The sequence below is a fragment of the Onychostoma macrolepis genome, chromosome 05 (genome assembly GCF_012432095.1).
Source record: "Onychostoma macrolepis isolate SWU-2019 chromosome 05, ASM1243209v1, whole genome shotgun sequence".
NCBI lineage: Eukaryota > Metazoa > Chordata > Actinopteri > Cypriniformes > Cyprinidae > Onychostoma > Onychostoma macrolepis.
Genome location: NC_081159.1, coordinates 16,168,762 through 16,183,405, shown reverse-complemented (window position 1 = coordinate 16,183,405; position 14,644 = coordinate 16,168,762). Strand labels below are relative to the sequence as shown.

Sequence of the window (14,644 nt, the reverse complement as noted above, 5' to 3'; positions counted from 1 at the left end):
ATATCTATGTGTGCGTGAGAGAATAAGAGATTTGCATGACTGAAGGAGTTTTGCAGGGTTAAACTCTTTGTGTGACATTTGCCTCCTCTGTCTGCGGCCTCTTCTCTGTTCCTGTCTATCCCTTTCTTTTGTCCCTCTGTTTCTAGATCTCTTTTCATCCCTCTCTTTTTTCCCCATCAATGAAGATGTCAAACTCGTGCTCTTCCTCTGACGGCCGGCTATGACTGAACAAATCAGAAACAGAAAGAGAAAGCGAGCGAGGAGGAGGAGGAATCTGACCTCCTCAACTCTGAAGAAAAGACTTCATCACTTCCTGTCAAATCAGCAGCTGCTGCAGACTGAGAATTTCAGAAGCAGGACCTGAGAGGGATTGTTTGCAAATGTGTGTGTGTTGGAAGCTCAAAGAGGTTTCATAATAGGCAGTGCACTCCCTAAACACACAGCGCTGAATCTGAGATCTCCCCAGCAAATTTAGAATCATTTAGGTAACCCTTCCTTGTTCCTACAGGAAGTTAAGGAGTTTGTGTGCCTGTGTATGAATGTGCCATGCGCAATTTGTGTTGTTTGTGTCAGATAGCCAATCAAACAGGGTTTTGTGTTTCTTTTATTAACGCTTGTTTACTTTGAGGTAACACCATGAAATTTTATTAGTGCTGTCAAATCGATTAATCGTGATTAATCACATCCAAAAGTCTGTGTTTACATGTTATATGTTTGTACTGTGTATATGTATATATAAATACACACACATGTACATATTTAAGAAATATTTGCATGTGTGTGTGTATTCATATGATTTATGTTGTGTATATATATATATATATATATATGTATGTATATGTATATATATTTATATATATAAACATAAATATCACTGCTGCCAAATGATTAATCACATTAATCGCATCCAAAATAAAGGTTTTGTTTACATAATGTGTGTGTATTGTGTATATTTAATATGTATATATAAATACACACACATACAGCATATATTTTGAAAATATTTACATGTATATATTTATATTCATATATATAAATATAATTAATATACAAACAATTTTTTTCTTAAATATATACATGCATGTGTGTGTATTTATATATACATAAATATACACGGTACACACACATATATTGTGTAAACAAAAACTTTTATTTTGGATGCGATTAATCATTTGACAGCACTGATAAATATATATTACATATATTTTTAAATGTATACATGTATGTGTGTATATTTATATATACATAAATATACACAGTAAACACCACATATTATTTTGGATGCTATTAATCATGACAGCACTAAAGTTAAAAAGTAAAAGATATCTTACTTTTAGAATGTACATGAATTAATAATCTGTTCAGAGTTATAAAACAATTATGAAATGTAATAATTATTAGTAATATTATCGATAAAAGTTACTCGTGTTTAATTTTCTGTATAATTAATGTAAATATAAACAAAAAAATATTTAAAATAAATATTTAAGGAACAAAGTCAGAATAACAAAATTCTAGAAAGACAGAGATTAATAAACAAATGTAATTTCCTGCTTAAAATTGAATTAAATCAGTAGCACATTAGAGTGGGGGAGATGTCTTAATTCAAATTGTAAATGTAATTATCCACACATACACTTCAGTTTCTGTTCACTGTGTGAAACAGAGTTAGACCCACAAACTTGCACACCCACACACACACACTCTCTCTCTCTCACACACACACTCAATAAGAGGCCTCCTCGCTTTTTAAACAAGTGAACACGGGATTAGACCAGGACTGAATGGCACCAATTAAATACTGAATACAGCAGCCATGCAAATCAGCCTCATTCAAGAGGGAGGGGGAGAGAGAGAGAGAGACATAGACACAGACACCTCTTAACACACAAGTGACTACATTCTGAGAAGGGGCTGTAATCACATGTCTTGGCATTAAGTCTAAACTCCACAATGGACCAACATCGGCAACTCATATACACAACACACATACCTCATTTTAAAATTTAAGACCGGAAAGTTCACTTTTATTTTTGGTGTGTAACATTTCCAACTGGAAAATGTAGTCACCTATCTCTCATTAAACAGACTCACACACACACACAATCAGCATGGCGAGACGCCGGGTGTATGTATAGAGTGTGGTGGTCATGTGATTGTCCACTCTCAAGGCAGAGCTCCTACAAGTGGCTCTTTGTCTGCGAGAGAGAGAAAAAGAGAGAGAGAGAGAGCGACAGCTTACACATATCCCACTCACAATAACAACTGCACACAAACTCACACTCAAAAAACACACAGAGCCTTCGGCATCTTGTTGAGAATGGGAGAAATGAGTGAATGGAGTCTAAGAGAGATGAGGAATCTCCATAGCAGAACCCCCCATCCTCATTAATTCTCTCTCTCTCTCTCTCTCTCTCGCACACAATTTGGATAAACTTTTTGCATATTTAAAATTATATATATATATTTTAAAAAGGATTTACTTCGTTTTTACAAAAAAGCACATCTCTGGATGTCCTCAAATTGAGGTTATGTCAGATTTAGATTACTTCTGGGGACAAATTAGCCCTCAAAGTATAGCTAAAGAAAAACCTACCACCAAAAAAAAAAAAAAAGTTAAATTTTACTTTCTGATTTAATTAAAAACAGTATTTACTTAATTTATGAACCGGTTTCTTACTTTTACACAGTTAAACGTTTTATTTAAGGTTCATATCCTGCATGAAATCCTAATCTAAATATATAGGCTAATCCTTTCATATCCTATCCGATGGAAACACAGAATGCAAGCAAAGGGGGTTTCTGGGATTTTTAGTCAAAGGGCAATAGTGCACCAAGTCGGCCCTGGAGCGATATGATAACTCTCCATCACACAATCAGACAAAAGTATATTCTTCACTGCTGTCCTCCTCTGCCTTTAGCTGCAGGTTTTCCACTCATATTACCTTCACCAGTTCAAAGAGGCTAGAGGTCAAGCTAAAGTCCCCTACTGAACTATCAAGATCTGCAAATACAACAGAATTCACAAGAACTCTTCCACTTTACTGTTTACCAGTGTCATAACATTTCCATTCACCCTGATCCCCATGTAGGACTGGTGCTGGAGGTATGGGTGGAAATCACTTGGGAATAACAAAACTATTTTTAGTTTGCAATGCAGTGCATTCTGCAATTTTAGTTGTGATGACAATACCCTTAAAATAGTGTGACTAGTTCATATCTTTTATTGGACTGCTGTACCAGTTTCTTGTGACATTTGATAGTTTCACATCAAGCTTACAGGAAGACATCTGTATGACAGGTCTTCCCGTAGTGCAAGAAGATATCTTACATCTGTTCAGCTCTGAAACAATGACTTGAGCCACTGTAGAATTTTCTTACCTCAGACTCACACGAGAGAAAATCGAATTCACTGGACAATTTTTACCAGCTTTATAGAACCGGTTCATTTTGCTACAAATACATAATAATAATAAATACTTAGCTTTTAAATATTGTGACAAACAAATATTGCAGCGCTACCCTAAATAGGTAAATAACTACAAGCAATAACACAAAATTTTACAACAGCATTTTTAATAAGCATTCTATAAATGGGGGCGTTTTGTGTACATTTAAGTTCTTTTGAGCAACCCTCCTGATTTTCTAAACAAATGATCTAGTCTGACATAATTGAAATGTTTTTTTCTGTCCTTCAAATAACCTAAACTTTTTTTTATTGCAGTTCAACCTAAGTAAGCTACAGTTTCAAACTATTTCTCAACACTAATTGGTGTATAAAATGTGTTACAATTTTTGTGTGGATGGCAACACCTCGGTTTCGCTAAATAACAACTGAATACTAATAACACTGTTATTTATAACAGCAAAAGAGCATTCATAAAATTAATAACAGCATTCATAACCAACTTTACGGCTCTCCAAATGCAATGACACAATGGTTGCAGTTGCTATGGCAGACAGTATATATATATATTTAGGGTGCAAAAGGAAAAAAACAGCCAGAAATGCTCATATTTACTCTGTCTCTCCTCTCTCTGTCAAAGTCTGTCTCTCTCGTCTCGTCTTCTCTCTCTTTCTCACACACATATTTGCTCTCCCACTCACTGTCAGGAGTATTGTGTTTGTCTGAGTGTGAGATGAAAGGTATGAATTCCTCTAGAGCTCCTCCAGGATACCACCGTTAAACACACACACACACACACACACACACACACACACACTTGAGTATAATATCTATGTTCTTAATGTGTGTATGGGTGTGTGTGCGAGTCACAGGTCACAGTAATGCAGAAGAGTTTCAGTGTCTGTGTGTGTTTCTTTCTCACAGGATCTCACATTACAGAGCAATTAAAGCAACTGCAAACACACACACACACACACACACACACAAACACAAACAGGTTATACTCGGCTGACAGCTCACTCTGAAATGCCTGGGAGAAAAGAGCAGCAGAAATCAAGCACACACACACAGGGAAGAAATTGTCATTTTACTAATAGCAACACACGTGTAGTTATTTGTGACCGCATCACTGATTGATATTTACACCTCTGAGAAATATAATAGCAGTGATAGAGAGACTCTTGGGAACCAAAACCAACTAGAGAACCATGACAAGTTGTCATTACACACTAAACTCCATCATCACATTTTATGTGTGTGTTTCAGCATGTCTGTCATGGTAATGTGGACTAGAATAAGTGTACGTAGCTTTTCCCCTCATCTTGCACAGAAACTAAACATCTTACATGTTGATTTCACCACATTAGCGACAACATTTCAGACTCAAATGGTTTTTTAAAAGAGATGATTGGTACATGTTTAGCGATATTTTTGCAATGTTTAATTGTAAAAGCGAATTTCCTCTATTTTTACACTGAGATTATTAAACACTCGCCTAAAAGTTAAATCTTTCAGAATAAAATTATTTAATAACAGCGTTAAATTTAATATTTTTTTTCAAAATCTATTCCCATTAGTTTTTAGTGTTATATTTTCCATTCAAACTTGTTTTAATGTTTTTGAACAACGACTCACAAAACAGTAATATTGTGAAATACTATTACAATATAAAATTACTGTTTTCTATTTTAACATATATTAAAATGTAATTTATTGCTGTGATGGCAAAGCTGAATTTTCATCAGCCATTAGTTCAGTCTTCAGTCAGTCAGTGTCACATGATCCTTCAGAAATCATTCTAATATGCTGATTTAATACTACTGTGAATGTTAAAAGCAGTTCATATTTTTGTGGAAGCTTTATACTTGAGGTATCTTGAGAGATTCTATAATGAAAAGAAAGTTTAAAAGAAAAGCAATTATGAAATAGCTTTTTTTTTTTTTTTTTTTTACTGTCACATCTTACAAAAATATTACAATACAAACTTTTAAACAGTATAGAATTGTCCATTTATCAGCTATTGGTCATAACATGAAAATACATATTCAACGCTTCATCCTTTGTAGTGATATTTGTTAAACCTGATATATTGTCAATATCAGCAGATTTTAAGTAAAACATGATTTATGAGCCTTTCGTATAGTCAGGTCCTCTTTTCAACAGGTTTCACTGCATTTGTGAAGGCATTTCCAAAATGTAGGCCTCACAGGCACAGCCAAACCTGTAAACACACACAGATGAACAAACTCTTTTTTTTTTTTGCTCATGTTTTATGAATTAGCCGTGTGGATGTGTGTGCATCGAGTGTGTTTTCGGCATTGTTTTATAATTAGATTTTCCATTTGTTCTGTCCAGCTGCAGGCAGAGATCACTGTCTCACCAATAATGGCTCCAAACTCCTTCTCCCCTCCATTTTAAATAATAATGAGCCTTTAAAATGGCTGATTCAGACGTATCCCTAAAAGCTGCTTTCCACAGCTCCTAGACCAGTAAACAGCTTTCAGCCTGATCTATCTGTGGGCGTCCTGAGCCTGATATTTGTGTGTTTTCAACCAAACCTAAGATCAGTGAGTAGAGTTTGATCTCCCGGTGTGCGTTCAGAAGTAAGTCTTCTAATGGCAGGTAACCCTAAGCAGCTTAGAACAGTTGCGTGAGAGATCTGTTCTCAGGTCAGCCGGAGCTAATAAAGGTTATTGTGATTTGAAACTGCATGCAGAGAGAGCTGAGCTCAGATCAGCTGGAGATGAAAGCAGGCTGGAGACTTCAGCTTCTCTGATGCTTTATAGCAGCATTTAGCTGACTGAAAGCGTGACCATTTCTCCGGACACACACGCACACACGCCGGCGAGGAATGATGGGTTTAGTGAGTGTGATGGTCTGAGCTGTCGACTGGAAAGTGGATAAAAAGGATGGAGGAGCTTTGAACTCTAAAAGGGTGTGACTGATGGCCCGCTGTGTGTGTGTGTGTGAGAGAGAGAGTATACATAGCAGAATTTAAGCAGGTTTGGAGTTGCTAGATTTGCGTTGACTCTCTTTGTTTACATGCGAGCATAAATGTGTTAAGGGTAGATATATATATATATATACACCCTTAATCCACCAGTGTGTACTGTCTTACAAAGTCAAAAGAGAACACAAACATGAGAGTGTGAATGTGCACACAGAGAAGGGAAGGAACCAACAGATCGCAAACCTCTTCTTACAGAACGCTAATCATTTCCCACCTCACGCCCTTATGTTTGTTGTGTGTGCGTGTGTGTGTGTGACAGGCTCTCTGAATTTCCAAAGTCACTTTGCAGGGAAGGTTGCAGCTGTTGTACAAAAGGAAGCATGTATGTGTACTGTTAAGGAGAGACACATTATGGTCAGATCTTTCATGAGATGGTTTAAACGTGATGATACAGTGCTCTATTCCCTCTTTAAAAAGAAAGACAGAGAAACTGGTGTTTAACGTCTCGGGTTCGTTTGACGTTTATGAGTCTAGGTATTTGCATAATGTCTGATCAGAAGAAGGAGAGAGGAAACAGTTTGCTACAGAGAGACAGAAATCCGGCCCAGCTATAATGATACATATGAGCATCCACCCTAAACCACAGCACTGTAGTGATTTTATCCTGCAACCTAAATGTGACTTGTCACGTTCTAAGCAAACTTTAGGTATTATCATGTGTTTGAATGAGGTAAACCATAGAGTTTAACAACAATATAAAATACATTTAAATTAAGTTTTTATTATATAAAACTTGAAATGTACATCTGCAATCATTTTATCCAAAAAAAAAAAAAACAAGTGCATTTGACTCATGCGCTACATTCCACACGACAGGGACAAAGGGACAATGACAAATTATTGGTTCTCAAATCTCATTTAAAAGATGAGTTCAAAAAACTCGGTTTGTCTTCAGGCAGGAAATTTTGAATGGTTAATTGTGTAAAAGATATTTAAGTGCTCTGATGGAGGGGAGAAATTTCAGCGAAAACGGACTTCAATTTCAGTCCGTTCCTCACACAAAGCTATCATATTGCTTCAGAAGATTCAGTATATAGCGTATTACATTTATTATACTTGTATTGTTCTTTTGCCCCTACTGTAGCCTGACAGTAAAAATAAGTGTTTGCTTTCATTCTGGGATACAAAAACATGTTGTGTACCACAGAAGACTGAAAATCTAACAAGTTTGGAAGGACATGAAGTGAGTAAATGATGCCTGAATTCTCGTTGTAACTCTAGAAGTTAAGGCCTTGAGTAAAGTAAAGTACTGATATCCTCAGAACCGAGTTGAAATGGCACAATAGTGTCATTTTGGTGGTACAGGATGAATACAGGACAAAGGAGAAAGTATAGTGGGACTGTTTACAAAAAGTTTTGGCTGTTTACAAAACCGTACTGTGGCGGTACCATGATATAGCAGTCTTATCAGATGCTATTACTATGAAACTGATTTATATCAGCACCGCTGAATGTTTAGCATATTTATGAACCCACAGAAACCACCTTAAAAATTCTGTCAGCATTTATCAACCTCATGTTGTTACAGTTTTGGATACTGTTTAGTTAAATGAGAGGAAAATAAAATTGAGACATTTCTCAAAATATAGTTTATGTTGCACAGAAGAAAGAAAGTCAGGTTGGGAACGACATAAGGGTGAGTAAATGATGACACATTTTTATTTTTGGGTCAGTTGTCAGACGTCACTGAATTCCCCTAAAAAACCTGTGTTTACATGTCTACCTAGTTATCTAAACGAGGACATTCCGGCACAGACTTCTACTGTTTATAAATAAAGCTAATTATAATTGTAACAGACTAACCATAACCCAAATCCCTAATAGAAACACTTTAGCCTTTTTACGTTTTCTAAAAACATAATTGACTTTATTTATGAATGATTTTGACCTCTGAGGATATCCGGGGCCTCCCCAAAGGGAGGTTTTGTCACAATTTAGCTAACTTCTGGGGACAATTTTGTCCCCAAAGTATAGCTAAGTAAACCCATCCCCCAGCAGCTGCCACTGCTCCTCTTCCGTCGTGTGCTCCAACAGACCCTACAACTACAAACATTACAGTCCTTAAAACAACACGGGCGCTGGGCTCGGAGCGCGTCTGTGCGTGTGAGAGCCGTTTGAGGAGGCTGTGAGAGCCCAGCGGTCATGCTTGGTCAGGGACAGACAATGTGCGTTTGTTACTTAAGCACTGTTGTTAATGAAGCCCTCGCCATGCACACACACACACGGATGTATAATAAAAATTAGGTTCCACGCCATCCCCTCTCGCTTTCTCTCTCCTTGTTATATAATGACTACAGAAATACGGTTTTAAGTTGCAAACTGAATCCCCGTTAAAATGTACATGCTTTATAGACGTCACATAGTTAGACTCAGGATATAGCATTTATAGAACACAACTCACACACACACACACACACACACACACTGACAAACATGCACAACACCGTGAAATGCTATCAACGCTGGAACAAAAGCCACTTCACACACACTTCAGAGAGGAACAGGTCTGCTGTGGAAATGCCGGCTGAGACAGAGGGAAGTGTGTGTGTATGTGTGTGTGTGTGTGTGTGAGTCTGCATGAGTCCTCTCTTGCTGTTCAACATATTGAAACTCTGACAGAGTTAATCTCCTCACTGTCAACTCCTATTATAACACCACTGATCATGACATACACACACACTAACTCATGCATACACAAAAACACACACACACACATTCATGCGTACACACTTGTAAATGCACACGGACACAATGATTGAAAGTAACACGACTCAGAGAATAATTATTACTGCTGTGGATGACTGAATATATGCCCAAACATGTCCTAAATGCTCCCGAACAGTCACACAGGCATCCGTGGAAATCCGCAACTTTGATCGCAGTTGAGACCAACATGATCCCCTAGCAGGTCAAAGGTCACTATGTCTTTTCATGTCATCATAATCAGACTCTTCAGACCCAAAAAATTTTTTTTTGGAAACTTCTACATTCACAAGACGCAGCAAATCAGAGCACGTTTTTGCAACAGGTTGGAGCCTCTCGGAAGGATACAGGTTTAAGTCTGGCCTACATAAATAGGCTTATTTTATACTTTCCTGGAATTCTCTTTTACTTCTTATTTATTGAAAATCCAATGCCAATTGCTTGAACATTCTTTCATTATTTACTACAACTTTATTTCCAAGCTGTATGAATTTCTTTAATCTGTGGAACATTAATGATCTTTCAAAATGTTTTGTCAGTGGGGTCCAAAACAACACTTTTTCAGAATATCTTAATATTTAAAAAAAATTGATTGTAATTTGACTTGTAGTTGTTGTTTTTTTTTACACTTTTAAACTGCATGTTTATCCGCTGCTTTAGACGGTGATATGTGCACATAGAAGTTGCTGATTAAGACTAATTGTGCACCACAGAGTGTTGGGTAAATGAACAGACTTGTACGCTTGAATACACACTCACACACACATAAGTAAAGTACTTCAGTAGCATTTTTGAGCTAATGAGAGACAGATTTCCAATTAGCTCCTCATCTCCTCCCTTAGCACTGGAATATGGCCAAAACACATAGGCATATTCATACATATATCATGGATTCCCTTTTACTTTGTTCTTAAAAAAAATCCAAAAGCCAAAAGAAATGTAGTTAATTTGCAGTCGTTCGTCAGAAAATTGTCTCTAAACAGCTAGAGTGTTTTCGTGATAAGCAAGTGGCTGCCAAGAACTTGAATGTAGTAAAATTATATTAATTTGTAACTAGAAAAACTTGATGACGTATGTGGGAAGTAAAGCGAGTCCTCATTTTGTTGTTTGTGTATGTTTGATTGGGTGCGCATAGTGTGACACATTAAGGGAATAAGTTATAACCTGAAATCTCTGCCTCAATGTGATAATTGTCCCAATGATTAGCTACTTTATTCTCTCTGTCTGTCGCTCTCTCTCCATTCCCAGCAGACTCCACTTCTCTTTTCTTCCCTCAAGGCAGAGGAAGGGAGGGGAGGGGTGTCGCTTTTACATTTTTCTCAGTCCAAATTATAGCTGTGAACCATGCAGATAGGAACAGAATTATACATCTGAAACCAGCGGTAAGTCTGTGCGTGAGCGCGTATGTGTAGTTGTGTCTAGAAGTAATTAAATTTACATAATTGTGTCAACAGAATAAATCAGTGAAGCTCTTGTTCCACCAAATGTTTCTTCTAGAGAAAACGCAGCGGTAGCTTTAGCGTTCAGTAAACTTTGCATTTGCTGATATAAATATCAGAGTGCTGAGGGGTGGAGAACGCAGCCAGAGTTTTTCTAATTTTACAGTCCTTCAATTATATTTCGCATTCAGTCTGAAAGAAGTCTGACTTAAAACACAAATGGCACATTATTATGGGTGAGAGAGTTGTGTGTGTGTGTGTGTGTGTGTGTGTGTGTGTGTGTGAGCGTGTGTATGATGGTCTCTCTGCTGAGAGTCTGGTAAGAGGTTTAAAGGGTGGCTTGGACTTAATGGTGGTGGACGCTCCCATATGTCCGTTGCAGAGATAGAGCGCAAAGAGCGTGTTTGCCCGAGGCCCATATGTCTTTATGAGAGCGCTTAGGATAATCTTTGCGTTCAACAACCAGTTCATCCTTGTGCATCGAGTTGTTGCACTGTTTTAATGATATTGAGATATGCAGACGTGCCTCTCGTTAAACTCAAGAACGTTCACTAACAAATGATTCCGATATCATTTTTCTCGACTTTACGCGCTGTTTCAAATTCTCTTCTTCTCAATCTTCAGTCAGGGTCCCTGAACCTGTGACTAAGCAACACACACACACACACACACACACTCATGCACAGGTGCGTATACACACACATACACAGTCTGTAAGTAAATAAACATTAAGTACTTAAAACAACATGCAGCAACTGTGGTAAAACAGAACAGGCCAGTTTGCGCATCTGCTGTGCCGTGGAGCTCAAAGCTGTTTCAATGAGTAAAACAATCCACACACAGAGGGGCTCCAGCGACTGATATGATTTTTTTTCTCGCAGGACGAGAAGCTCAAATGTTGCTGATTTCGAAGATCTCCCTAATGGGTTTAACTCCTACACACAATTTTTTTTTAAATTAATTAAAATAATAATAAAAACCCTCAAAACATAAATTTTCCTTACTTTAAATCTTGAGGGCCCATGTGCTTTGCATGTAGGAAAATGGGTTATTTTTCAACATGTACAAAAAAAAAAAAACTTATTTTAAAATTTACTTAAATTAAAGAGTTATAAATAGGAAAAAAAGGAAATATGGATATGAAATGTCTGAATTAAGGGGCTGCATTAAATTAATTTTAGTAAAACTTTAATAAAGTAAAGTAACTTTAAAAAGTCATTTAAAACTTCATACAGTGCTTACAAGATCTCAATATATTTGATATATAAATCTTTCATAACATTTCTAACTGAGTGTAAATTAACTAAATATCTGTTAAGCATTATATAATGTAATGTTTAAAGTATATAGTTCCTACACAGTTAAATATAGTTAAAGTTGTGTTAAAGTGTTTCCCAGTTTCTAAACAGCTAACTATTTATTTTCCTGTTTCCTTCCTTACTCGGTTTAAGCATGAGAACAGTACAAATGAAAAAAAAACAAAATAAACGTATGTTCATTTTTTAATTTACAATGCGGTTTTAGTTTTAAAAGCACAATTTTATGTTTTCGCGTCGCCCCTGGGGGTCTCAAATGCTAAGTTTTCAAGTTTTTTGCTCATCTTTTACAAGGCCAACCGAGAGACTCCTTAATTAAAATATTCCCCCCGAGATGAAAAACACATGTGCACTATTCCTGTCCCCCTGTTTACGCTCATAACTCAGCGGCTGTGACTCAAAACCTTTTGAGCTGCCTACCAAGACAAGCCTATGATGCCCAAAATGCTGTATAGATGCCCCAAAAAAAACAAAAAAAACTTGCTGTCAGGGTAGGCAGCTCATTAGGTTTTGAGACGCAGCCAGTTTTCCACACAAAGTGCAAAACAAGACACATCATCATGTTAGTCAACTAGCAAGACAATCTAACATTTTACTTTTGTTTACGATATACATTGAGTTTTAAAAAAAAAAGTACATTATGACTTCTTTTGCGAATGCAAAATTAAACAATAAGCGTTCTTTCTCATTCTGTTGAGTCAAGCTTCAGTGGCGTCTCGAGCCATTATTCAGGTTAAGTAAACATGTTGGACGCTCCCTTGAACGTTTTATGAGCAGCAATCAGGGAGATTTTTATGAGCGTCTAGGAAACCCCCGCTTAAAAACCTATTAACCCTCTCGACACAACTCTGATTTGATCAATATGACAGGCGCAAAGAGCCACCGGGCCGCCGGGATTTGGGGCAGGCCGGTGGCGGATACTCAGTTCGCCTCTCATGGGGGAAAAAGATGGACACACCGAGAGAGAGAGAGAGAGAGAGACAGACAGAAAGTGGTTCCTGCTAAAAACATCGAGTAACAGTAGCAGTTCTAGCTATTTCTAATTTTTTTTAAAGTATGTAATTTAACGGAGAATTAGGCCCGCGTCAAGGCCACACGTTAAAATGTATGTAGCCTATACGAATTCGTAGTTAAGAAAGCTAAGAGATTCTTAAAAATCTTTAGCATAAACATTTAACGAAGTTGAACTAACATAAAAGTGTTGTCGAATCCCCTTCGACAAGGGATTTTGTGAGTTGATGAGAAGCGGCGGCGGAGTATGACAGCTGTGCGTTATATCCCCGAGAGAGCGCGCGCTTGCACGGTCACTTCAGGCTCGAGCTCAACGGGAGCCTCATGTCATCATTCCGGAGAGCGAGCCGTGATACGAGTAGCGGAGATTTGCAGATCGGACTCTTTTATGAACAATACAAGTCCAGCTAGTAATATCACTAATCTGAGACCGTAGGCTACATTTCATGCTCTTTTTATGGGATTTTAAACACGCGCTCGTGCACTTACTTGAGATTTTGTGAATTCCACACGACAGACTCCAGTGATTTGGCTGCGGGTAACGCGTATCTGCACATGGCTGTCAGAATCCAGAGGTAATATTTCCACGAGCCGTCACTTCCAGCCATCTTACACTGTTCTCGGAAAGACACAAGCCAGCAAGAAGATAAGATCCTTTCGATCGACTGTACTCCGGGTTACCGAACCACATGCAACAGAGTAGGTTAGGCGTCCAGGCGGAGGGGCTCCATGGCTCAACTTCCAAATCCAAATTTTCTAGCGTTGCCTGGAGGAAAAAAAGGTGTCGCACAACGTTGCACAGGCGGCTTCTGGGCCAACGTTTCTCTGTTACCAAAATCGCTGCTACCTTGCACTTAGGTAGACGGCAGCGCCTGACTCTTTTATTGTAACGTTACTCATCTATTAGTTGAGCTAGTAGCCTCACAAAAGGTCAGATCACGCTAAATAGAGGGGTTAATGACATGCACACAGGTATAAGGACCATCAATCCCGTGTTGGGGTTCAGATTGGTGCACAAATCCGGTCCTGATCATGTGTCAGATTTAAAATTAGACTCCTTTCGCTTTTGATCCCAGATCATAGAGATGCGCTTTAGAAATGCAACAGTTCTTGTCCGAAATTTATCGCCCTATATCCATGTTCAAAGTGTCCAACTGTCAGTCACAGGACTGCCAAAAATGTCTGTCCAATTCCATTTGGATTCTCTTTCAAAAAGAACCAAGAAAAGTAAACTCCCGGGTCTTGCTGCTTCTGATATTGTATGATCTGGCGTTTTAGTGCATGCTGATAGACGGGATATCAGCTACTGTCCGCTCCTGGCTCGCGTGCAGAAAGGTGCACACACTTTCGTCTCAAGAATATAAACAGATGGGGAAACTCCAGCAGTTCGGCGCTTCCTCTGCGAGTTAATGACGCGTCTTTTAGCCTTGGATCTTGTTTGGAGTTGTTCGGCGCTCAACCGTGGATCCGGTGCGTCCGCAGTCAGTCCCGCACACCGTTCACAGCGCAGTGGCTCGCGATCCATCACCTCCGCTCCCACCGAGCTGCTAAACCCCGCCCTATTCCGAAACGGACCAATCGGAGCGCACGTTTAGGGCAACGTCGCAACATGGTGTCCCTCTCTGTACAGCGAGTTTCAGAGAAGTTCAGCTGCGAGACTGATGCGTTAACAAAAACGGATAGCGAGTCTAGTCTTTCTTCTTAAAGATAAGACGTTCAAAAGTGTTTGAGTTTAAGAAAGTGTCTCTCGAGTATTTTT

General features: G+C 38.2%; 1 protein-coding gene and 1 long non-coding RNA gene across 3 annotated transcripts in view; one reads left to right on the top strand and one right to left on the bottom strand.

The window, feature by feature from the left end:
* The window catches only part of LOC131540319 (uncharacterized), a 181,378-nt gene extending 180,750 nt beyond the window's left edge, over window positions 1–628 (top strand). For both annotated transcript variants that reach the window (XR_009271247.1, XR_009271246.1), the window contains one exon: window positions 147–628. This is a non-coding gene — a long non-coding RNA (uncharacterized LOC131540319). The remainder of the gene's footprint in view (window positions 1–146) is intronic.
* The window catches only part of efnb1 (ephrin-B1), a 36,597-nt gene extending 22,176 nt beyond the window's left edge, over window positions 1–14,421 (bottom strand). Inside the window, exon 1 of the mRNA XM_058774973.1 lies at window positions 13,375–14,421. Coding sequence (XP_058630956.1) covers window positions 13,375–13,493 — 119 coding nt within the window. The 5' untranslated portion in view covers window positions 13,494–14,421. The remainder of the gene's footprint in view (window positions 1–13,374) is intronic.
* Between the last annotated feature and the right edge of the window lie 223 nt (window positions 14,422–14,644).